General features: G+C 52.0%; 10 protein-coding genes across 10 annotated transcripts; 3 read left to right on the top strand and 7 right to left on the bottom strand.

The window, feature by feature from the left end:
* Positions 1-100: 100 nt before the first annotated feature.
* Positions 101-1,511, bottom strand: FIBRA_07711 (uncharacterized protein; the record flags this gene model as incomplete). The annotated part of the gene is made up of 7 exons (XM_012329383.1): positions 101-223; positions 287-569; positions 625-687; positions 741-996; positions 1,061-1,202; positions 1,260-1,384; positions 1,436-1,511. The coding sequence occupies 7 exons, from the start codon at positions 1,509-1,511 to the stop codon at positions 101-103; spliced, it is 1,068 nt and encodes a 355-aa protein (XP_012184773.1).
* Positions 1,512-1,829: 318 nt separating this feature from the next.
* Positions 1,830-2,329, bottom strand: FIBRA_07710 (uncharacterized protein; the record flags this gene model as incomplete). The annotated part of the gene is made up of 2 exons (XM_012329382.1): positions 1,830-2,054; positions 2,120-2,329. The coding sequence occupies 2 exons, from the start codon at positions 2,327-2,329 to the stop codon at positions 1,830-1,832; spliced, it is 435 nt and encodes a 144-aa protein (XP_012184772.1).
* Positions 2,330-4,239: 1,910 nt separating this feature from the next.
* On the bottom strand, positions 4,240-5,473 carry FIBRA_07709 (uncharacterized protein; the record flags this gene model as incomplete). Its single annotated transcript, XM_012329381.1, has 4 exons — positions 4,240-4,482; positions 4,557-4,873; positions 4,937-5,030; positions 5,084-5,473. 4 exons carry the CDS (start codon positions 5,471-5,473, stop codon positions 4,240-4,242), a joined length of 1,044 nt encoding a protein of 347 aa, XP_012184771.1.
* Positions 5,474-6,090: 617 nt separating this feature from the next.
* FIBRA_07708 (uncharacterized protein) lies at positions 6,091-6,821 on the bottom strand (the record flags this gene model as incomplete). Its single annotated transcript, XM_012329380.1, has 2 exons — positions 6,091-6,324; positions 6,372-6,821. 2 exons carry the CDS (start codon positions 6,819-6,821, stop codon positions 6,091-6,093), a joined length of 684 nt encoding a protein of 227 aa, XP_012184770.1.
* An 81-nt stretch (positions 6,822-6,902) lies between these two features.
* Positions 6,903-8,883, bottom strand: FIBRA_07707 (uncharacterized protein; the record flags this gene model as incomplete). Its single annotated transcript, XM_012329379.1, has 6 exons — positions 6,903-7,238; positions 7,295-8,052; positions 8,105-8,303; positions 8,353-8,564; positions 8,615-8,675; positions 8,743-8,883. 6 exons carry the CDS (start codon positions 8,881-8,883, stop codon positions 6,903-6,905), a joined length of 1,707 nt encoding a protein of 568 aa, XP_012184769.1.
* A 910-nt stretch (positions 8,884-9,793) lies between these two features.
* FIBRA_07706 (uncharacterized protein) lies at positions 9,794-12,027 on the top strand (the record flags this gene model as incomplete). The annotated part of the gene is made up of 3 exons (XM_012329378.1): positions 9,794-10,456; positions 10,509-11,078; positions 11,134-12,027. The coding sequence occupies 3 exons, from the start codon at positions 9,794-9,796 to the stop codon at positions 12,025-12,027; spliced, it is 2,127 nt and encodes a 708-aa protein (XP_012184768.1).
* A 2,493-nt stretch (positions 12,028-14,520) lies between these two features.
* Positions 14,521-15,758, top strand: FIBRA_07705 (uncharacterized protein; the record flags this gene model as incomplete). Its single annotated transcript, XM_012329377.1, has 2 exons — positions 14,521-14,900; positions 14,954-15,758. 2 exons carry the CDS (start codon positions 14,521-14,523, stop codon positions 15,756-15,758), a joined length of 1,185 nt encoding a protein of 394 aa, XP_012184767.1.
* A 378-nt stretch (positions 15,759-16,136) lies between these two features.
* Positions 16,137-18,595, bottom strand: FIBRA_07704 (uncharacterized protein; the record flags this gene model as incomplete). The annotated part of the gene is made up of 2 exons (XM_012329376.1): positions 16,137-18,404; positions 18,464-18,595. The coding sequence occupies 2 exons, from the start codon at positions 18,593-18,595 to the stop codon at positions 16,137-16,139; spliced, it is 2,400 nt and encodes a 799-aa protein (XP_012184766.1).
* Positions 18,596-18,861: 266 nt separating this feature from the next.
* On the top strand, positions 18,862-20,392 carry FIBRA_07703 (uncharacterized protein; the record flags this gene model as incomplete). The annotated part of the gene is made up of 13 exons (XM_012329375.1): positions 18,862-18,871; positions 18,912-18,974; positions 19,032-19,141; positions 19,206-19,268; positions 19,325-19,431; positions 19,483-19,544; positions 19,598-19,607; positions 19,671-19,801; positions 19,855-19,927; positions 19,989-20,009; positions 20,065-20,138; positions 20,207-20,242; positions 20,298-20,392. 13 exons carry the CDS (start codon positions 18,862-18,864, stop codon positions 20,390-20,392), a joined length of 855 nt encoding a protein of 284 aa, XP_012184765.1.
* Positions 20,393-20,778: 386 nt separating this feature from the next.
* On the bottom strand, positions 20,779-21,776 carry FIBRA_07702 (uncharacterized protein; the record flags this gene model as incomplete). The annotated part of the gene is made up of 9 exons (XM_012329374.1): positions 20,779-20,898; positions 20,954-20,968; positions 21,021-21,034; positions 21,088-21,201; positions 21,280-21,389; positions 21,461-21,529; positions 21,601-21,614; positions 21,661-21,681; positions 21,729-21,776. The coding sequence occupies 9 exons, from the start codon at positions 21,774-21,776 to the stop codon at positions 20,779-20,781; spliced, it is 525 nt and encodes a 174-aa protein (XP_012184764.1).
* Positions 21,777-21,870: the final 94 nt, after the last annotated feature.

The raw sequence follows: 21,870 nt of genomic DNA, 5'->3' as shown, positions 1-21,870 counted from the left end.
GAATCTTTGAAAATACAAACTGGTGTCTCAAGATAATTAAAATACATTAAGCGGATGCAGGTACTATGGGGTAACTTATGGAAATCACTTCGCTTAAGCTCTATTTTTCCTCCTTCGCAGAGGTATCCGATGTAGGAATAGCGCCCGTTCCGGGCGCGCCGCGAGGAGGGATGGTATCTTGTAAAGCCCATTTGGAATGTGCCCGTAGCCAGGGGCCGTATTTCTGCGGAAAGGTTCGTCCATTAGCTTCCGGTGTATCGATGGGAGGGTATGCAGCATTACTTACATAGAACAAATAAGGTATAGGCATACAGGCCGTCACTAAGAATGCGAAGACGCTGCAAGCCCAGCCATCTCCGATATTCGCATACATTGTGGGTATGAAGAGGGGAAAGACCGCCGCGACTATAGACCGCAGCACGACCGTCGCCGCTAGAGCACTCGCCGAGTACATCTGGTACGCGTCCATGAGGTATTGTGACGCGCCCTGCATCACCAAAGCCACCCCAATCCCGAATGGTATGCCTGCAAGTATTGGACTAAGCCAGAAGATGTGCGGTGAACTCGTCCTAGCGTCCAAGGGTTATGTACGATCTGGGATCGGGGAGCGTCAAATTGGCGTACCATGCGAACCAGAACATCCCGATAGGCAAGCAGATAGCACCAAACATGGGCGCATACAAACGCCTGAAAAAATTATGTTTGAGTATAGTTTTCAGACGGAGGTGAGCGATACACACTCTTCGGGCGCAGCCCGGCCAGTGGGACTGCGGGCCATCGCAGCCCAATACAGTCGATTTTGTATTGGGGTCAGAAGCAGACCAAAAGTGGTTCCTACCCCGACTCCAATGAAGGCTAGCCCGCCGACACCAGGCGACCAACCGCGTTGTTCTTGGAACACAATCGGGAAGGCAGCAAAAAAGGCGTATAGGATAGCATACGCGACAGATACGTATATCGCCAGGAGGAGGACAATAGGCTCCGTAGCAAGAAACACTAAGTGGTCGGGACAACGTGAGTAAACGGATAGTTATGTTGTAACGTTAGTTGGCGTTCTTACCGAATGGTCGCGCCATATTTTTTCGAAAAATGTCTATGCGCTTGCGCGAGTGTCCGACATCATACTTCGAGATGTACACGGTATTACCTCCGGACTCTTTGCGTAATTTTTCCGCACGCCAGCGTAGTAGAACTGGCGCATACTATGTAGCTATATCAGTATCTGTGAACCACACGAACCGTTCTTCATGTTGACTCACCGTCTCAGGCACAATGACAACAAACCCGATCGTGGATACCCCACAGAGAATGAACATAATCCAGAAATTGAATCGCCACCCAAGGTGAGACATCGCCACCCATCCACCGATGATTGGACCAATCACTGGGAAAGAACAGATGAGCACTTGGGCAATCGCGAGAACAGTCGCCTTACCTGGGCCCAAAAAGGGCGCACACGCATATAGCGCACTTGCAAAGCCTCGTTCGCGAGGTACCCACATGTCAGACATAGCTGCGCCTGAGTTTGTGAACGCTGAGGCCCGCGTACTATAAGTACGAAACATCGGATCATGAACAATGGAGCTCACTCGATACGCCAAACATTCCCGCCAGCATGCGGGTTGCTAAGAGTGTTGCGACGTTCTTGCAAAGGCTTCCACCCAGATGTAGGAGAGTGAAGACAAAGAACGTTCCGATGAAGACAATTCGCTGACAGTTGTATTGGCCGTTGAAAAAACCGAAATGCCTAGTCATTCAACTCACTCTTCCGTACATCTACAACGCAGATCAGACCATCGCCCAGATATCTGAAAATGGCCATATTTACCTCACTCATGGGGGCCCAGAAGAGAGGGCTGAAAAAAGGAATTTGTCAAGGCGAGAACTGTTGTAGAGAATGCGCAGACGACATACCCAACCATAAATCCAAGGACGAAGAGCGACACGCCTAGGATAGCTATCTCTTTCGTGATATGCAGGTCCGTGGTGGTATACGTCAGGCCGGCACTGTAGGAGCTGCTGCAGAAAGATGCAACCCAAGTGGCAAATGCGAGCTGTAAACGTTAAATATAGTTGTTGAGCAGACAAGTTTCCAGATTTCACGGGCAACTGATCATACATGGGACGTTATAATCCATTTCCGTCGCTTCGACCAATTGAACGGATTTTGCGGATCGGCCTCTTTCCAGTCTACAACATACGGATCTTCGCTGGTTCCACGTCCCAAGTATTCACGAGCAGCGAGCACGGAGTTCGTTGACTTGGTGTCCGAGCTAACACGGGGACCGACCTCAATGTCATGAAGCGTCGCCGCCCGAGAGTCCGACATAGGTATGTGGGACGATGGCGACGCTCGATCACCGTACGGGCATGGTCTTTATACAGCAGACTAGTCCGATGAGAAGGCCGGCTTAGACCCCACGCATGGACCGCAACTTGGGGCCGGTTTGTGAACCCGGATAACCGAGCGTACACGGCTCGCGCCACCGTGGACCATGTGTGAACCAAGTCTGATTTGCGTTCCTGATAAAAAAGAATCAGCCTCACTCAGTTCGTCTCTGCGTCGCTTCTGCCATAAGTAAAGCAGTCCATACCTATGACTCCATGCGCTCTGTGCTTGAAACCTTTAGGAGATGTGAAGACAGATGCGCTGCTACTGCTCGAAGGTTCAACTCAGGCGGAACATAAGGTTGGCATACCGAAGTCATGCCGGGAGTCTCGGACCACCTTACTCATCATTTCTATTCTCATTCCGTCAACTCAACAGCCCGAGGCGGCAAAGGCCTAAACGCTGAGCGTAGGCTCGTATCCAGCCGTTCTGACTTGTAAACTCCGCTGCGAACGCAACTCGTTCGTTAGAATGTATTCATCTGTTTTCGAGATCCGATTTCCTTTTTCAGATGTCCTCGACTAAAATGGATAAATACATTCTAAGTCCGGCCGGCATGTCAGTCTACACCGAGCGCCGAACATTATGCTAGCGGCGGTTGAGATCGCTGGACAAAGTTACGATAGCTCGCCAGCTTGCGCGCTTAATGTGCCGTGTCGATGTCAGCCTTGCCGAGCTGCTACCCGCCAGAAGAGGCGTGTCTCCCGTAGGTAGAAGCCTTAAAAGAGACATATAGTGGAGGTGTACGGTAAGAACTATATCAGAATCTTCATTAGAGACCTACAGAGTGCAGGAGGACGGTCTCAATCAATGTCTGCTTCAAAACGCGCGCCCTTCAACCTGCCACGGCAAGGACGCCCTTGTTTGTATTCGTGATGGCCGGGTCAATGCCGAGCAATGGCCGAGAGATGCCGATGGGTCTCGTCGGGGATGCCGTTGTATTGCCACAAGCCTGTCTTCGGCACGTCTGGGCACGAGACCACACAGGCCCACGGCAGAGCGTGACAAACTCGACGCATTTCAAGCTTCGGGCAGACTGGCAGTTGGTTCATGAAGGATGTAAAGTGAAGTTATGTCACAAATGAAAAGCTGCAGGACACATTGTCTGATTCAATGCAAAAAACCGCAAACGAGGCATATTTTATAGGGTATATGGGGGAGCATAGTATTCGGAGACAAAGTGAACGCGCGCGTGCATAGATCGTCAAGGTGCATTTCGGAGATCAAAACGCTTATGTTACTTCGAGGCTCGGACAGTCGAACGGCGAGTCGGAGCGCCGCGAAGCGGCCCTCAAATCAATAGTGGTGCATGTAGCTAGCGGTTCCCCCATGAAATCGTGAAAAGATGGGATGTAGATTCGAAGATGCGCAAGTGATGAAAACATCCTTCCTAATCCAGCCACATATGCGGAATGAATAAATGGGATGAATAGTGCTATGGAAAAGTATGCTGCAAAAAGTGCATGAGTGACCTGTACAATCAAACAGGCGGTTAGTATCACTTACGTTTCCAGCTACTGGGTTATATGGTTGCGACGGGCATTTTTCAAGTAAAGAAAGGTAATGAGTACCTGCTGCTTGTAAGCTGCAAATTAAGAACGGATGTCGTTTCCATCAGTCGCCACGCCTGATGAATAGGCTTAGGATCAATCTGACATATCGACATAATACGGAAGAATAAGTGTCCATCTGAGGAGCAAAGGTTAGGGATACTCACACCACGTTGGTTTGGACTACTGATATCATCCTCAACATGCCCAGGAGCGAGGTGCTCATCTCCAAGCAGATACTTTTGATGTGCTCAACAACTTCAACACGGCGATCAGGTTCATGCAGCGAAAACGAAGCTCTTAGGCAGAGCTTCCCTCGTGCTCGCAAGTAGTCTTACCCGAAGATTGGCTCGCGTCAAGGCCATCGGGAAGGCTGAACTCAAGTGAAGAATGTCCTTCACTGCCGCCACCAGCGCGCGCACGCTCCGTGCGCTTGAGCTGCACTGCAGTAGCACCAGTGGGCACAATAGGTTCTCTCTCACCGCCTTCTGTCCATGCCTTGCCAGTGGCCACACGAAAGACAATCATCAGTGCGGTGACGATCTTCGAGATCGTCACAGATACACATTTGAAAGTCAGTGGAGAAATAGCGTCAGTCAGCTCAAAGCGACACTCACCTGCACCTGGCTCACGGACTGCATGAACACATTCGCAAGCGGGCTCTGGAGCCCGAGCGGAACGATGAAGAGCAGCGCAAAAAGGGAGTATAATGACGCGGATTCGATGAGGATCGCAGGAACATTAGAGTAGCTTGAGTAGTGGTGTGGTCCAAAAGTACGCCTGATGCGTCGCCGGTAGAGCACTATCCTGGTGGCGATCATGACAGTGACGATGACGTTCAGCGCAAGTGTAGTCACATAGTAAGAAAGGGCGAAGTCGGCTTGTGCGAAAGGATTAGAGCCAGCCATTTTGACCAAAAGTAGGACACCGAGCGCTTGACGGAAAAGGTAACGGACATGAAGTCAGCTCGGGGCTGCGAGGCGAGACAGTGACATACCGATGGACGCAAGGAGCATTATACAGGGAAGGATGATTAAAACTCTCACCCACGCCCTGCCGTACGATCCATATATGACCATGAATCGCCATACCTAGATTTAAAACGCTCAGTGATTGGTAAAAATAAAATTGGCAGGACACGCACAAGGAAGGCATCCATGAACCAGTTCCCAACGACAAAACACACATTCCCAATCTCATCTACGGGGTTACTGAAGAACGCCAATTCATACTCGCTCGGTCCACCGGGATAGTCGCGATACTCGATGAACGCCTGCTGCGTGAACTTGGCTTGGGCGCCCATGTAGAGCGTGCCGATAATGAAAATGAGAGAAACAAAGACGAGGAGCGAGATCTGGCGTCGATAATTGAACCGGTCGATTTTTTGCCACAGCGCAGTGAAACACATCGGAAAGAGCGCGACCTGCATGCCGTACGCGATGTTGGAGAGGAGCGCACCCTGTAGAAACGTCTCTTCTGAATATCTCTCCTCGTCGGACACGCGAGGAGCCCAAGGGTTGGATGAGTGCGACATAGCTGGCGAGATAAAATGGAATCTTCAGGATGAGGCTCGCGTACACGTATTCGATAGCCCATGGGGACGCATAGTGTACGAGGTTCGAGATGGTCACTGACCGAGTCAGGATCAAGTTATCCTGACTCGCTGCACGAGCTACTAGTTGTTAGTATATGCCTCGCGATTCTCGCTCAGGGGGAAACCGGCGGCCTGTAGCGCAGAGGCGGGAACGTCCCTTTGCGGATTGATCTTATGACCTTGGCGATTGGAGCCAAGTTGGAGCCCCAGTAATCGGAAATCTGAAGAGGGGCCTTGTCAGAATCATATGACACATATGCACGTTCCTTTCCTGCGCGCCAGCCGAAAGCCTTTGCCCTGAAAAAACAGCGTCAGCGTCATACATAGAATGTCATTTCAACATCAGCGGGCGTCAGACGAAGCTTATCCTCGGTTGACAATTTAGATACTACTCGTTCAGAAATGAAGCATCTTATTGAACATCTTCGCTTTTCTACAGCGAAGTTGCAGATCGGCTCCTGGAGCGTCAAGCAAAGTCATGACAACCACTGAATTACCGAATACTCAACGATACGTATGCAAATGAATAGTATAATCCTGTAGAGGAACGAGTCTTATCATCGACTACGGAGGAACTGCAGTGCCAGTTGCTCTTCTTCCTCCAAATCCGAATCTACATCACGTTTGCGACTCTGCGCCTTTGCGCGCTTCGGAGGTGGAGGCGCAGCATCGAGATCGTCTTCAGATTCCGACGGCAGGTCGAAGTCGGGGCTTACATATCCATCGCCGTCTTCAACGGGGGCCAGAGTCGTCGTCATCGGCATTCCTTCGCCGTCATCGTGCCCCATTTCCTGTAATTGTGTCAGTTCTGCCAAAACGAGGAAACATCAGCATTTACCTCTTTCTCACGTTCCTTCCGTTTTCGTTTCTTTTCGCGTTTCTTCTCTTTCGCCTCTGCCTTGTCGACCACATCCGCTTCTTGCATCTTTCCTCTCTCGCCCTCGGCGAATTTCCGTCCTGCTTCCTTGATGTCATCCGCTCCTCGGAAAACCTCGTTGGTCGTCTTCAGCTCATATATCTCATGCGCGAGGCCGTCTTCGTCGAATACCAACTTATTCCCTTTCGGCCCCGACTTCGCGATTGCCTTCTTCGACATCGCCATCTTCACCTTCCGTTTCGAAGTGAATTCGGACTCCGGAAGCTCGCCGTCGCCTGGGAGGTCGTGATCGGCTCTTTTGAGTGTAATGAAATCGTCCTCCGAGTCGGCATCTTGGTTTCGATCAATGGAATGGTCAACGAGTTTGGTGTAGTGCTCAGAGAGGATGCTTTGGTTTTTGCGCTCGAACATGCGGTCATATTTTGTGCGCACACGATTGGACTGGCGGGTCAAGGATGAGTCAGCGCCATAGAAAACCGCATCTCAATGAGACTAGCTTGCCTTATCTGGCTCTGATGGTCCTGGAACAGGTGGTGAGGTTTCTTCCTCTTCGCTGGAGCTATGCTCCAATAAATCACCCTCATCCTCGCTCTCGCCCAGCTCACTATCGAGCAGATTAGCTTTCTGATTCGATAGAACAGATTCGGGAGCTATGATAGCATGAGACGCATTCTTCTTCTTCTTCGCCATTTCCTTGCCGAGGAACTTAATCTTGGGCATACCCGGCAATCCAAGGGCCTCAGCAAAACGCTCAACAGGGAGCTCGTTCAACTTAAATATGGACTTGTCTTTCTGCAAGAAGACCGAACGGAGGTAAGAGACGAACGCCTGGAATTAAGAGCAGAACGTGAGTGAGAGACCCGAGCATCGGTGCCTACACGCACACGCTGTCCGAGATACTTGATCTCAGGGTCCTGGAATGCAAGGTTCTGGAGCTGGTTTTCGATACTCTGCGTCTTGCTCGCCTTAATCTTGATCTTTTCCACCACAATATTCTTCTTCTCCAGCGCACGCCTCATCCCATCCTCCTCACTCGGCACGACGAAAAGCAGCCCTTTGCCTGAGCTTTCGTACCTAGCCGTCCGTCCCACGCGATGAATATACGTCTCTGCATCCTCGGGCGCGTCCACTTGAAGTACCCAGTCCACCGAAGGGAAATCAAGCCCCCGTGCAGCGATATCCGTCGCAAAGAGCACAGCATGCTTCATCGTCGTAAATCGCTGGAAGGTCGATAGGCGCGTCATCTGCTTCTGCTTTCCGTGAAGTTGCAACAATGGCACGCCCGGATGCATTTTACAAAATGTCTCGAATACAAACCGCACCTGCTTGCAGCTCGAGAGAAAAACGAGAACTTTATTTTGCAAGTGGGCTTTGATGAAACTCCAAAGTATATCCAATTTCTTATCGAGCTCGCAGACGACGTAGTGCTGCTCAAGGCTCTTCGGCGTAGCACCGGCACTATCGAGCTCCTGGACGCCAACATAAACGGGATCCTTCAAACTCAGACGTGCCAAGTCAGATACCGAGTTGGTCTGAGTGGCAGAGAAGAGAAGGGTCTGGCGAGATTTGGGAAGATGTGACAGCAGCGCGGAGAGTGTGCGCTGGAATCCCATGTCCAATATTCGATCGGCTTCATCCAGGACTGCATATGATAGTGTGAGAACGAGGGGGTGCAAAAATGAGAGTATATAGACCTAGCATCTGCAAATTATCGCATTCGAAGCCGATCGTTTGGTCCATGTGCTGTAATAGACGACCAGGAGTAGCAACCAAAATGTTCATGCGCGACAGACGCTCCCGCTCGTCGTTGAGATTCTTTCCACCGATAACTAAACCAGCAGAAAAGCTATGATAGCCACCTATCGAACGCAGGACGTCGAAAATTTGCACTGCCTGAGGGGAATGAGACGATTGAACATATGACGGTTGTACTTACACCCACCAATTCTCGCGTAGGTGATATGATGAGAGCGCCCAGCCCGTCCTGAGGCCCCCACTTTCGACGATACAGCATTTCTAGGACCGGGATCAAGAAAGCAAGGGTTTTCCCACTTCCTGTACGAGCTGCACCAAGGACATCCTTGCCCTTGAGGGAAATGGAAAGACTTTTCGCTTGGATGTCCGTCATCTTAACGAAGAAAGCCTTCTTCAAGCCTGAAGCAGACGAGTGAGATGCGCCTCCAGGACGAATCCTCGCCCCTCACCTCGCTTGGTAGCATCCGAGATGGGCAAGTCAGCAAAGAGCTTCAAATCAGGTGGCGCATCCTATCAACCAAAACTGTGTTAATGCATGAGCACACACAACGGCGACGGTCAGAGGGCTTGCACTCACGAACTGCAGAGCAGCCTGCTCTAAGGCGTCCACAGCGTGTATCTCGGAGATTTTCTTGGACTTTGACAATCTTATGGCATTCTTTCTTGCGCCAGCACGCTTTTTCGACGTCAATGAGGGAGATGGACCCGCGTGGGCCATGTTGGGATTACCAGACGGAAGGTGATAACTGAGGAAAATAGGTCGGGATCGGGGTCAATTGGACATCGCCGGTCACGCATGTGTGACTGCGCTTGATGAATAGTCACTCCCCGACGCGTGACGGTATATCACGTGCTAGCTAGTGACTGGCGCTGCCTGCTTCGAATTCTATCGTCCTTTTGTCTCTGAGTTCCTGCTGGTCGCTTGCCAGACCAGTGAGTCCGAGTCGGATCTACTGCATGAAATAGCCTCCAATGGCTCCAACCGGCGCGCAATGATTATAGTGCGCTGCGGTCATTTGATTCCGTCCCCCTAACTGTCTTCACCTTTCGCTAGGGCCCCTGTCGATGCGACAGATACGAAGTTTTGCCTGTTCCCTCGGCGCAGTTTTATCTAAGCTAAAGAGTTGACGTCGGTGGCCTTAGACGACGCAGCCATGCTACCCAGTGCCAAGTTGGGACGAGTAGACTGCGGGAGCTAGCTGCATTGCCACCCTTCAATGCTGTGCGCTCGAGAGACTGCGGCTCTCTCGCCTTGCAGCGCGGCGCTCAGCCACTACCACGATCACAGTTTTGGAGCACGGGTGGAACCTAGTTACCCAGCCGACTCAGGTATTAGGGGCGGATCATGGCTGTGTTCGTTCCGTGCCCCTCGGTGGGCATGCTGCCGTGCTCAGCCATCCCTCATCTAGCAGTGCTCGTGCACTCCGCGCCGTCTGCACGCTTTCATTTCCCTTTTATCTCTTCATCGCACTTTTGTCATCTTCCCGCAAATATAGGGTGGGAGGATACGTCAGCTCAACTTGACTAGGAAGGGTTGCAAGTAACATTTATAAGCTAAAAAGGGTAAAGTTGCCTCTTTTTCTGTCTCATACGTGCTGCTGCATGACTTTCAGGTCGCCATCTGCACCATGAACAAGCCCGTCGAACCAGCCTCTCATAGCCGTGCAACACCCAAACACTCCCCGAAGCGACTGCGTGCCACCTCTCTAGATTTTGGTTTGCACGACCGCCCGGCTCAGATTCTAAAGTCACCTAGACAGATTCTTGATGCATCTGCGACTTCATATCTTGTTGCCCATCTCCCGACGGCAACCATACTTTCTACACTCCTATCCTCCATCCAGCAGCCGACCAGCGATCCCTCCAGTCAAGTGGCGTGGTGCCGTGATGTTCTTTACCTGGTTGATGTTTCGCAGCGACGTCAGCTCACGATCAACTCTCCTGAAAGCCCTGCACCAATCAGTGACCCTGCCCTCCAGCGCCTTATCGATGTTGCACTTCCAATGCTTCTAAAGCTCGCGGCGCGAAAGAAGTCAAAGCAAAGTTTTGTGCCCGGCTACGTCGCAGAAGCTATATACCTCTGCGCTCTTTGCGAAGCCAGCGGTGCTTACCCTCAATACATCTCACCGAACTGCAAGAACGCATTTTCGCACTTTGATCAGGCCGCAAAGGCCGGATATCACCCAGCCTGGTTTAGGGTCGGGCAAGATTTGGAGAAAGCTGGTGATCTGGCTAATGCGTTGAGTTGTTATGATTGCGGAGTCAGTCACAATGTCCCGAGCTGTTTATACGTAAGTGCTCTATCGCAATGTGCATCCATAGTATGTTCTCACCAATGTTCAGCGCATGGGCTTAGCACATCTATTGGGGGAGATGGGTCTGGCAGCTTCTGCCGCAACAGCCTTTCCATTGCTTAAACAGGCTGCTATTCGAGCTACCCTGGACGTTTCGGAACCCGCATTCACCTACGGTCTTCTTCTCTTGAATGAGTTCTCTGCGCAGGTCTCTCCTGAACTCATCGAGCCCTTTATTCCTTATGGCTCCTCTCCTCATTTGGAGGCACGCAAGCAGTTAGAGCGCGCAGCATATCTCAATTATGCGCCTGCGCAGTTTTACGTTGGACGCGCACACGAGGTCGCCGATGGGCCCTTTCCTTTTGACCCCGTTCTCAGCGTACAATACTACTACCTGGCGAGCAGTCAAGGCAATACTGAAGCAGACATGGCTCTCAGCAAATGGTTTTTGTGCGGATGCGAAGACGCTTTTGAGCGGGACGAAGGTCTGTCATACTCGTTCGCGAAAAGTGCTGCGAAAAGGGGGCTTGCAAGTGCTCAGTTCGCTATGGGATATTATACCGAGATTGGCATTGGTAGTATAAAGGATGTGGCCGTTGCAAAAAGATGGTATTCGTTGGTGCGTCTGCCAAGGTCTAGCTAATCTCCCTTGGACTCATTCCGCTGTCGCTCAGGCGTCACAACAGGGGAATGCTGATGCGCACGAGCGTTTGCAGACACTCTCCCGCCAAACATCTCTTTCTAGGAAAGAGCACGAGAATTTGACCGAGACGCGGTTGATACGGACTCGTACACTCGCGCGATTGCGGTCGCAGGCAGTAGATAAAGCCTACTCTCGACCTCCGTCTAGTTCAACGACTACTCCTTCGATTCCTCGCCCACCTCCTGCCGCTGCCATACCGTCCATGCGCCCGACTGCTGTCTCATTCGCTCCTGAGCCGCCCAAATTTGCGGGTTCTATTCCTACGCGAAGCGCGCTATCACCGCCACCATCCACGATGCAAGACCGACCAACCAGATCACAGTTAAGTCCCACCACGCCTATTAATGTCATCCGCTTCGTGCAGGCACAAGAACCAGCGAACCAGATACCACCTCCATTACCAGCAGCTTGCGCCAACCCCGTAATGGTGCTCAATTCGCAGCGATATAATGCCATGCAGTCGGACGAGACCATGACGCCGTATACACCTTATGCACCTGTGTTGTCGCCCTCACCTACGCTGCATAGTGCAGATCCATACTCGCTCAGGAAGGCTCAGTCTGATCTTGAACTCGCTAGCGCACCTGGTCGGATCAGTAGGCCTCCAAAGTCATCGGCACCGCGACCTCGATCTGATCCTGCGCCCGAGTCTCTTACCTCCCTCACAAATGCTACAAAACAGCGGTCGCCAAAGTGGAAACAGGGTTGGGGCGCCCACCACACTCCTGCTTCACCCCCGCCTGTTGAGAAGGTGCCCAAGTCGCCGCAGCAACGACCGCACCTGCGCCACAGAGTTCCACACTCGCTGCATGACGTGGGGATTGCAAGCAAGAAGCTCGAAGACAGAGAGTGCGTTATAATGTAAGTCGTGGATTATCGGACCCGAAGTCTTCGTGTTTGGAGAACACTTTATTCGTCTAATTATGATCGCGATGTGCGAACCGCTTATTACTCTGAGATGCTACTTACGTGCAATCAGACCAAGTTCTCAATTATATCCTCATAATACACGTTCGGACAGACTTGCTTAGGGACAATTTTGTAGCTATACACGATCTGGATCACTATATGTTGCAAATATATTGCTGTGTACTATTTTTTGTATGTATAGTCTTTTTTCTTTCGTCAATGCACTCAAAGGCGCTGGATGGCGCCGATCGAACGAGGGGATGAGGAAAGGATTTGGCATGGATGGATCTCCGGCGCTAAAGGGAGCTGCACTCGAATTTGGGGGGCCGATCACCCCAACCTTCACACAAGTTGCCGCCACTGAGCTGGGAAGGTAAGCATAGGCTGTCGAAATGCTGCTACGGTTTAACTACTGCATACAGTTAGCTCTCGAGCTATACTAATATTATTGTGTTAATCGTATACTTCGGCGTCCTAAGCTACATGTTCCAGTGGTACAATTTGGTGTTGTCATGGCCGCACCCCACTTGCCATGATCACGATTCAACCCTCTAAATTGACAAGTGAGTCTCAACATTTGACCTGCCTTGCAACAACGTCCTGAAAATGCAGAAAAATAGGATTTTGAAATGCCTCAGTGCGTTCATGATGCGTCTTCCTGCGCTGTCGAGTCGCAGACGCTCGTCCGTCAGCTATTGTCCCTGTGCCTTATTCATCGTACGCATTGTTGTTGTCAAATGCATTAACCCATCGTACGTTCTGCTCACCCCATACAAGGTCTGTTTACTTGCCATTAACGTCTTCGAGTATTTCATCTATAGGCGAGTTTAAGTGTCGTCTAGCTAGGCGTCTTCACTCGTGAGCAGGATTCAACTCTGAACTAACAACGCACGGACCTCGTTTGACAGGGCCACAAGGGTGTGCGTGATCTGTCAAAATGGAGTGGCCGCTGTCAATTTTACGTACCAGCCACGCTCTCCGTGGATTTACGGGCGCTCTGCGAAGATGAGCTTCGCTATATAAAAAGGGGGGACTTCTTTTGTCTCCCCCTCCCCTTTCCGCCCACTAGCTCATCTGCTAGTCGACCCACAGGATACTGAAGTAGAGAGGCACCACCTCTATCTCTATTCCTCTAGAATTTGTCAACGGCATCTCAATATTCTTGGAGATCTAACATTCGGGGACTCACTTGTGGCCATGCTGTGTTCGTTGGGATTTTGACTTTTTCTGTTGTCTTGTCGATCGCTCGGTCGTTCAGTCGATGCTCTTCGCTACCAGACGCATCACTTGTGACCCCTCCTAATTGTCAGAGTATCGTCTCCCTTCTGGCCTCAATCGACGCTCTGTGGAACATGCTGTCTGACCTAGATACCACGGACCCCTCCACGCACCTCAAATATTATCGGTTGGATGAAGTTCGACAACGGTTCCGTGTTCGCTGGTACTGTATGCATCCCCACAGCGTCACAATAGGCTGCGTCTAGGACACTTGTCAGAACAAACAGGTTACTCAAGCACACTGGACATTCTGCGCTCAATTATTACCACATCGGAGGGAACGGTCTGAGACGATACTTCCTCACCTTTATGAACTTGTGGCGCAGGCCCTACGTATGCTTACTTCTCCAGACGTCGATGCTAACACCGCTTGGCTATATTGCGGATGTCCCGCCCCAACGCTCTGCTTCTTCCAGTTATCTTCGCCCTCGCTCCGCATCGGGGAAAACTTGGAAGATGGACGCACACAGTCAGCGTACTCGTGGCTGGCGGGGTTCATGATGCTTAATTGTTTCCGCTATCGGATTCATGCTACGTTGTTGTAGGTCAGTGGGCCTTTTTGCAGACGCCACAGTCGCGCAGACACTTGGCCATTGAAGGTTGCTAACAATATTTAGGATTTTACAAGCTTGTGGATGAGCAATGGTTGATATTTGCGAGCCCAATATTTCTGCATGTTGTCTAAGCCATCTCCGGCCTACCTAACCAAGACTTTCCTTTGTCCCACTCCGGGACTAAAACCGGGTTTGTCGTTGTGGGCTTTCCCAATTTTCGGTTATGTTTACGGCAGTCCACAGTGGCGATAGCGCTAGTGAGTGATGCACAACCTCTCGCATTTTGGCTGACAATTTCGCGGAGTTTATGGGACAAGGAAAAGTGCGTGAAACAAAGACCACGCCTTTTCCGCCTTGTAGTCCGTTGCGCACACAGATACTTCGCCTCGTCGAGGCGCATATTTGCTGCTGCTTGGTTCTATGGGTCCGCATTTGCTGATCCCCAAACAATTTCCATACCAGGCAGGAGTCAATCGCTCCTACTTCGTATGGCTGTTCCACTCGTCGCAGACTCAGCTCGGCCACATAACCCCCTTCCACACTATTTAAATCCCCGATTCCACAACCATGACCCCCAACTTTGGCCCAGTTTGTGTTCGCTTCATTCCACACTCGCTATGTCCTATAAATACGACAAGCTCTCTTCCATGGCTCCTGCGAAGGCTCTTGCACAGTCGAGAAACGTAGTGCAGTCCGCAAAACGCAAGTCACGACATCCCGTTTATCCCGAGGTCTTCGAACCTGTTAGCTTCTTTCAGTCTCTACCTCAACCAGCGCCGCCGATGGACCCGTACAAATCATGGAGGAAGAACGTCTTCATTTGGTCGTATCGGGCTGACGGTGTCGCGCCCTTCAAGCCAGTCAAACTGCATGCCAAGTTGTACATGCCGCGCAACATGCCGGATGTCAACCGCGATGTCATTAATGCAATCGAGCCGGACTTGGCGAACATTTCTATGGAATCTGTCAACGACGCGATGAAGGAGATGGGCGGGAAGTGAGTGTCTGCTTTATCCTCATTCGACGATTCTCCTGACGAGTGTTCGCAAGATTGATGGGTGCCTTCAAGCATTTCATTGTGGACCCCCCGAAGAGCCTTCATGATAAGGAGCTGGATGTTCTCGTCACTGACATTGGCCTGACTTGTGTCCCTACCCATGTCTTTGCCGTGTTTGCTTCTGCGGCAAGTCAGCCAGACCTAAATTCACCCTCTGAACGGGCTAGCCATCCAGGAAGTGAACCCCGCAAGGTCATCTTTATTCCCATTCACGCACTACCTTTTGTCACGGCTTGTGGCAACTTGCCTCCCATGACTAAGTCTGACCCAAAAGTGTCTCACCCCAAGGAGCCTCTGCCATCCGGTCAAGGCGGTCTGGTGTACCGTCTGCCTGTTGTACCACTGCGCCTCGCGAGGATGGAAGGCTGGGACCCGCTCGTTGTTTGGCTGTATTCTCGAAACAAGGAGGTCCTCATGCGCACTCTTCTACCTATGCCGCAGCTCGGGCCCATTCCCAACCACCGCCTGGTCTATCCCACGTCTCAGCCAGCAGTTCCTAGGGAGCTCCGCATCGCACAGTATGCGCCAGCGATCATTGAAGCCTGCAACAACAATTCCCTCGAAATATGGAGGTGGATGGTTAAGACAAATTGTCTCTATCTGAATGCGATGTCTCTGGCGATAAAGGACCCAGAGCTCTGGGAGGTCATGGGGATCGCTTGGGAGTCGATTATCGGCGCGTTGAACCTAATACAAAGCGCGGCGCTCGCGCGAGACGCTTCCCTAGTGGCGAGTGGCTCGGGATTTCGAGACGAAGAAATGGACGCCGGAGCGCCTGACATGGACGTAGTCGAGTGAAATGGATCGAATCAAACCAATCGAAGATCAGAATCTATCGAGGAAAACGGGATGTAGCCTTGTTGTAGTCTTGAATCGTTTCTAGTTTGTGTAGCTGTCCAGCCTGTCCTTGCTATTATGCTCGTCGTACATGTGTAGCTTTAGCTGGTTATCGTCGCAAGTTCCAAGCAATACATATGCATCTGTCATTAAAAACATCGTCAGGCGTGAACGAAAAGCATGTTACATTGGTCATGACAGGTCGTGTGGTATCAATGGATTGTCTCAAGTAAAACAGCAAAAGATGTAGCATATAGTACGACGAAAGCGTTGCGCATTTGCTTCCTCACGAATCCGCGCCAACAAAGCAGGTATCAAAACCCATCTCTAAACAGACCGCTACGCCTTGTCCTGATCAAAGAACGCAACCAGCTCTCCGACCGGCACCTTCGGCTTCCCTGGCATGACCTTCGGTGCGTTCGGGGCCGCACTCGCAAGCGCCTCCTTCGTCTGGCGGCGAACAAGAAGTGGGTCCACAAACTTGACCGACGATGACGACGACGACCCCACGGACCCGATGCTCCCGTCCCCGAGGCCGAGCCCAAAGCGGTCCGTCGAGCGTGATCGCAGGCGGATGTTCAGCGGTGTGACCGGCGACGGCGCCGCGATCCCAGAGAACTGCGAGGCGTACATCGTCTGCGGGCGCGAGCGGCGCGCCGGCGTGGGCGTGTTCGTCGGCGAGGCGGACGGCGACCTACTTTGCTGTGCCCCAGACGCCTCTGTGGGCACTGCGAGCCCGGCTTGGCGCGCCGCAGCCTTGCCGATCGTTTCTTCGTTCACGCCAGAGTCCGAATCGTCGGTGCTTTCGTCGTTCGAAGGCGTCATTGAGATGGGTGACGTAGAGAAAAATGCGGTGCTCAGCTCGCGTGGCTGTGTGCGCGATTGAACGGGGCGTTCACGTTCAACGCGCTCAGCCCGATCCGCAGCCATAATGGGCCCACCAAGTGCGACCGTATATCGTTTCCGTGGAGTTGGGCTGACGCTTGAGGGACGTGCAGAAGCTGGCGCGCTGGGAGGGGGGAGTGTCGGTGAGCTCGCTGCCATTGCTACCGGCGACTCTGCACGAGGCAGACCCGGTAGTGATTGCCCATTGGGAGATGTGGCTGGATTTGGCAGCCCCGAGATCGACATATGTCGGCTTCGTGTCGCAGATGTTATAGAGGAGGGCGGTGAATTTGCTGGTGAAAACATGCCCTGTCCAATTACAGTAGAATCCGGTGGGGTGGCATAGTCGCCAGTGGGATATGGTAGACGCGTACGTGACCCCCTTGGAGCAGTGGGAGTCGTAAATGGTGGACTGGTCGATCCAGATACCTTCGGTGGGGTAGATGTGGGGCTTTTCGCGATGCTCTGGGAGATAGAACGTACAGCTATAGAGGTCGTTGAGGGTGCCCTCGCAATAGATGCTGAATTGCGTGAGGGGCCAGAAGAAAGATTTCCAGGTGCGGTTATCAACTTGGCCATCTCGCGGCCTAGCTCACCTACCCGACCCTGGAGCTCTGCAAGCTCCTCACGAACCTCACTCATCGCCCCTTCTATATTATCATCGTCCTCATCTTTTGTCGAGTTGACACTGGACTGCGTTTTCTCCCTCTCCTTCTCCACAAGCCAGCGCTCGACGTCGTCCATGCGTTCCTCCAAAGCACGAACATGCCCGACTGTCCACTTCTCCAGCTTCTCGAATCGTTTCGCAATAGTCAGTAGGGTTCCGGGAACATCAAGCGTACCCTGAGCATTGAACTGAGCATAGATCGGATGGCCTCCTCGCGACGAAGGGGATGAACCACCTTCCATCGAGCGCAAAGGGGATGCTGCTAGACTTGGGGGTGTGGCCAGCACGCCAGGATGAGGTGTTGGCGAAGAGAGAGCAGAGGACACTGGCCTTGAAGGTGTGGTGGGAGCAGCAAGACTTGATTTGATGAAAGAAGGCTCCTCAAACTGTGTTTCAGGCGCAGGCGACCACTCCTTGCTCTTCTGCTTCATCTTACTAGATTTCTTCTTCTCTTTTTCCTGCTCCTTCTCGCGTGTCTTCGTTTCCTGAATAATTTGCTGTGCGGGGGTGAGAGGCTCCTTGGGCTCCTTCGTGGGCGTCAGCCTGCTCTTCGCCATGGACCACCAACCTCCCTCTTTTTGTGGAGATTCTTTCTGTGAGAAATGTGGTGAAGGTGGTGTGACGGGCATGGTCTGCGAGCGCGGCGGAGGCGGGAGGCTGCTCGAGGACGAGTTCAGCATAGCCATAACGCGGTCCTCGACCGACCGCCGGTTTTCAGCTTCCTGCATAAGAATCTGTTCAGCTTCCTTTCTTGTTCTGTCGCGCTCTTTCTCGGCCTCGGCCTCCAGCTCGTCGTCCGTTGGAAGTGTGTTCGAGCGCGGACTCATACTACTGCTCATGAGAGAACCGACCTTCTGTGCAAAATTCGCCGCATAGTGCGCGACCGAAGGAGACGGGGAGGGCGAGTGGTGTCGTTGTCCCCACTGCCGCCCCTCACGCGACTCCTCGGACTGGAGGATTGACCCGTCGTCGCTGACCTCGCCGGTCGTGGGATCGATCGTCGACGCGTGCCGTAGCGGCGAGGGGGGGCGGCGGTACCCGTAGACGGGTTCTGGCTGTGGTGGATGGACGTTCAACGCGAGCATACCCACTACTGGTGAGCTGTACCACTGACCAGGTTGAGAGGCGACGGCGGCGGGAGCGAAGGCGAGGTCATACGCCGCTGCCGGACATCTGTAGACGAGGGCGGGACAAGGTTGGTACTGGAGACGGATGCTGCGGATTTGTGCCCTGGCTGGTACGCCATCGCTGCCTTCGACGAGCACGAGGCTCCTGCTCGTCGTCGGAGACGATGCTAAGCGCGATCTTGACGACGTCGGAAACAAGTTCAGACTAATGGCTTGGTTCGCTTCGGCTGGGCACCCAGTCGACCCGGTTTGATCTAGTCCGCAATCTCGGATCACTACCCGTACCGCGGTAGCTTTCATGCGCATTGCGTATGTTCGGAGTCAATTGGTCACTGAAAGCTCACTCAGCTCTGGAGGCTTGCTCGCACAAGCAACTACATACTAGATGTCTGACGGTGAGCAACACCCAAATGTGATCACACTCTTTACGGATAGTTAAGCTGATTCTCAAGGCAGATTTGAGTATTCCCTCACTCTTCAATGTCAAGGGAAAAGTTGGTACGGCTCGTTCTCACACATCAGTGGAACTAGCCTCACAAAGAATCTATCTTCCAGCTGTAGTCACTGGGGGAAGCTCAGGCATCGGCACCATGATTGCGTCTGCATTCGTCCAGAACGGAGCAACAGTATACATCGCCGCCCGCAAGGAGAAACAGCTGAAGGAGGTGCGTCGGATCGCCTACAGCATATTTCTCAATCAGAATCTTGACCCGACTCCAACGAGCGTAGGTGTGCGACAGGCTGAATAACGAAGGCCCGGGCACCTGCTACTATTTCGTCGCCGACCTGACAGTGAGTGCATCGTCACAACGCGGCATATATTTGGAGGTCTCACTGGTGAAATCTAGACCAAAGCTGGTTGCGACAGCCTTACAGCCTCTATCAAAGAGCGGGAGTCGAAGGTCCACATCCTTGTCAACAATTCTGGTATCAGCTGGGGTGCTCCATATGAGAAGTGAGTACCAGGCCATCAGGGGACGCACCCCAAGCTTATGCGCTTTTACAGTTTTCCTGAGAAAGAAGGCTGGGATCGACTATTGGCGCTCAATGTAAAGAGCATCTTTTACCGTGTGTCGCCTATCGCTTCAAAGGCTTCTGGTAACTCATACAGGAATGATTAGTGACAGTTGCGTGAGTATATGCTGTTCATGATATATACAAACGTCATACCTAACGTGGCAAGCCTTCACTCAGATTGACCGACGTCCTGGCGAAAGATGCGACCAACATCGACCCGGGGAGAATCATCAACATCTCATCCGTTTCGGCCCATGTTCCGTCACCATACGGTAACCTTTCTGGCGACGGAAATGGGACCTGGAGCTGTGTGTGTCCCTCATCTTCCTTCAAATATGCACGTCTGACGCCATTTAATCAGACAGCGCCAGCAAGGCTGCTGTCAACCACCTCACAACGCAATTAGCCTCGTCGTTAGCCTCAAAATTCATCACGTACGTATATCGTAGACTCCGTTGAAACGCTACCAGTGCCTCACACGCCGGCTCTCTGCAGCGTGAATGCCATTCTCCCCGGGTGAGACAGCATGTCGTTTCTCGATTGCCGACGTGCGGCTGAGGGCGATATGCAGCATTTTCCCCTCCAAAATGACGAAATATGCATTCAATGAACGTGGTACTATAATGACTAATGACCATCCGTTCGGTGCGCATCTCCTTATGCACTTCCGCACTTAGTGAAAGTAACGACTGCTTCCTCTCCCATACTTTCAGGTCGTCTGGGCGCACCCAGAGACATGGCTGGCGCAGGTATGTTATCCTCCCATCATTCTCGTTCGTCTTATTCATTTAAATGGCGGCACAGCGTTGTTCTTGGCCAGCCCTGCTGGTGCATATGTATCTGCTGCACACATCGTTGTCGACGGCGGCAATCTCGCTTCGGCCAAGTCTCACCTTTGACCTGTCTTCCGTTCGCGCACTTCTACTGCGTGTATACAGACACCTTCGGCCTCCTCACATGTTCAGCATTTTTACATGAGATATAGGGTGGCCATTATTCACTTACATATCTAGGAGGTCGTCGGTATGTTGCATAGTAAACCATGAGTGGCAATTCAGGGACTATGTTACAACTACAATTGTACATGAACTGTCGATTCATACGGTTCTACATATGCTGTCTTGCTGAACACCCAGGCCTACGCAAGTCCCTAAGAAGAAACACAAGATGACATTACCAACCATACTCTGATGGCAGAGGAAATTCAATCAGATACAGTCCCAGTGGTAACTTAGTGATTTACTCACATCGAGTGCGAAACGGCCACGAACAAATCATCCTGATGTTACTGCTTTCCATTTGCTTTCTTCTTGTTGTCCTTGGCCTGCTTCTCCCTTTGCTTCTCAGCTTCAGCCTTGGCAATCTCATGAGCAGCAGCATTCAGGCCGAGTCTATTGCGCGCAATCTATCATCGATTTTAAGCGAATCATCAAAATTTTCCTTGTAATATCATAGCGTACCTCGAATGCATAGAACTGATGGGGCGGATCAGCAGCGCATACAGCCAGGAAATTATGGTCGACAGACCTGTATTCGCGTAACTGGCGGTGACTAAGTCGGTGAAAGCTTAGGATAATAGTGGCTGGCTGCTCACCAAAAATCGTGTTCATCTCGCCATATTCCTCCCGCGCGTCCGTCCGAATGAGAGAGCCGAAGTTGTAGTCCTTCACTTTCTTCTCATAACTATGCATTTGTTCCACCACATCCACTACCACATCAAAGGGCCGTCAACCCGTGAATGGGCAAGAGACTTACGACATCATGAACTTCCGCCACCTCTCTTTACCCTCGGGGCTCTTCATCCATTCCTCGTCGAGCTTGATCACCTTCGCATATGAGTCCTCCTTGAGCTCCGGGAACTCGTTCATGGTGTGCTCGAAGATCTCGTCATCTATCCTGGATGATGGGGCGGTGTAAGGGCATCGAGTTTAGACCGACCGCAACTGCTCGCTGTGCCAACGGCTTACTTGGTCAATTTGAGGTTTGAGGGCTCAACCTTTTCCAGCAGGTTCCAGTAGGTCTGGACGGGGAGGGCACTGTTAGGTCATGAGTTGTTCGAAGTTGGACCATCAGCAGGACGAACCTGTGCATGTTCAACTGCCCTCACTGCAAACCTTTCCGCTGCCGTCAATCCGATGAGAGTTAGACAGCTTAGACCAGCACTTACTGTTTCTCGATCTACATCCCACTAGCGAGATGAATGGATACTGCCTAAACCAACTGCAGCGTGCGCACCTCAATCAAGTTCTGGGCGTTGTTCGGGTCGAATTGTGTCGTCGCCATGGTAGAAGGTTGGGGAAAGGGGGGAACGGAATAAACGAGGGACGAGTGAACGGATGGCGGGTTCAAAGAACGGCTGAGGCGTTTATTTAAGTAG

Source organism: Fibroporia radiculosa (assembly GCF_000313525.1).
Source record: "Fibroporia radiculosa TFFH 294 genomic supercontigs, scaffold15474, whole genome shotgun sequence".
NCBI lineage: Eukaryota > Fungi > Basidiomycota > Agaricomycetes > Polyporales > Fibroporiaceae > Fibroporia > Fibroporia radiculosa.
Note: the sequence above shows the minus strand (reverse complement) of the source record. Positions and strands in the feature narration are given on the sequence as shown.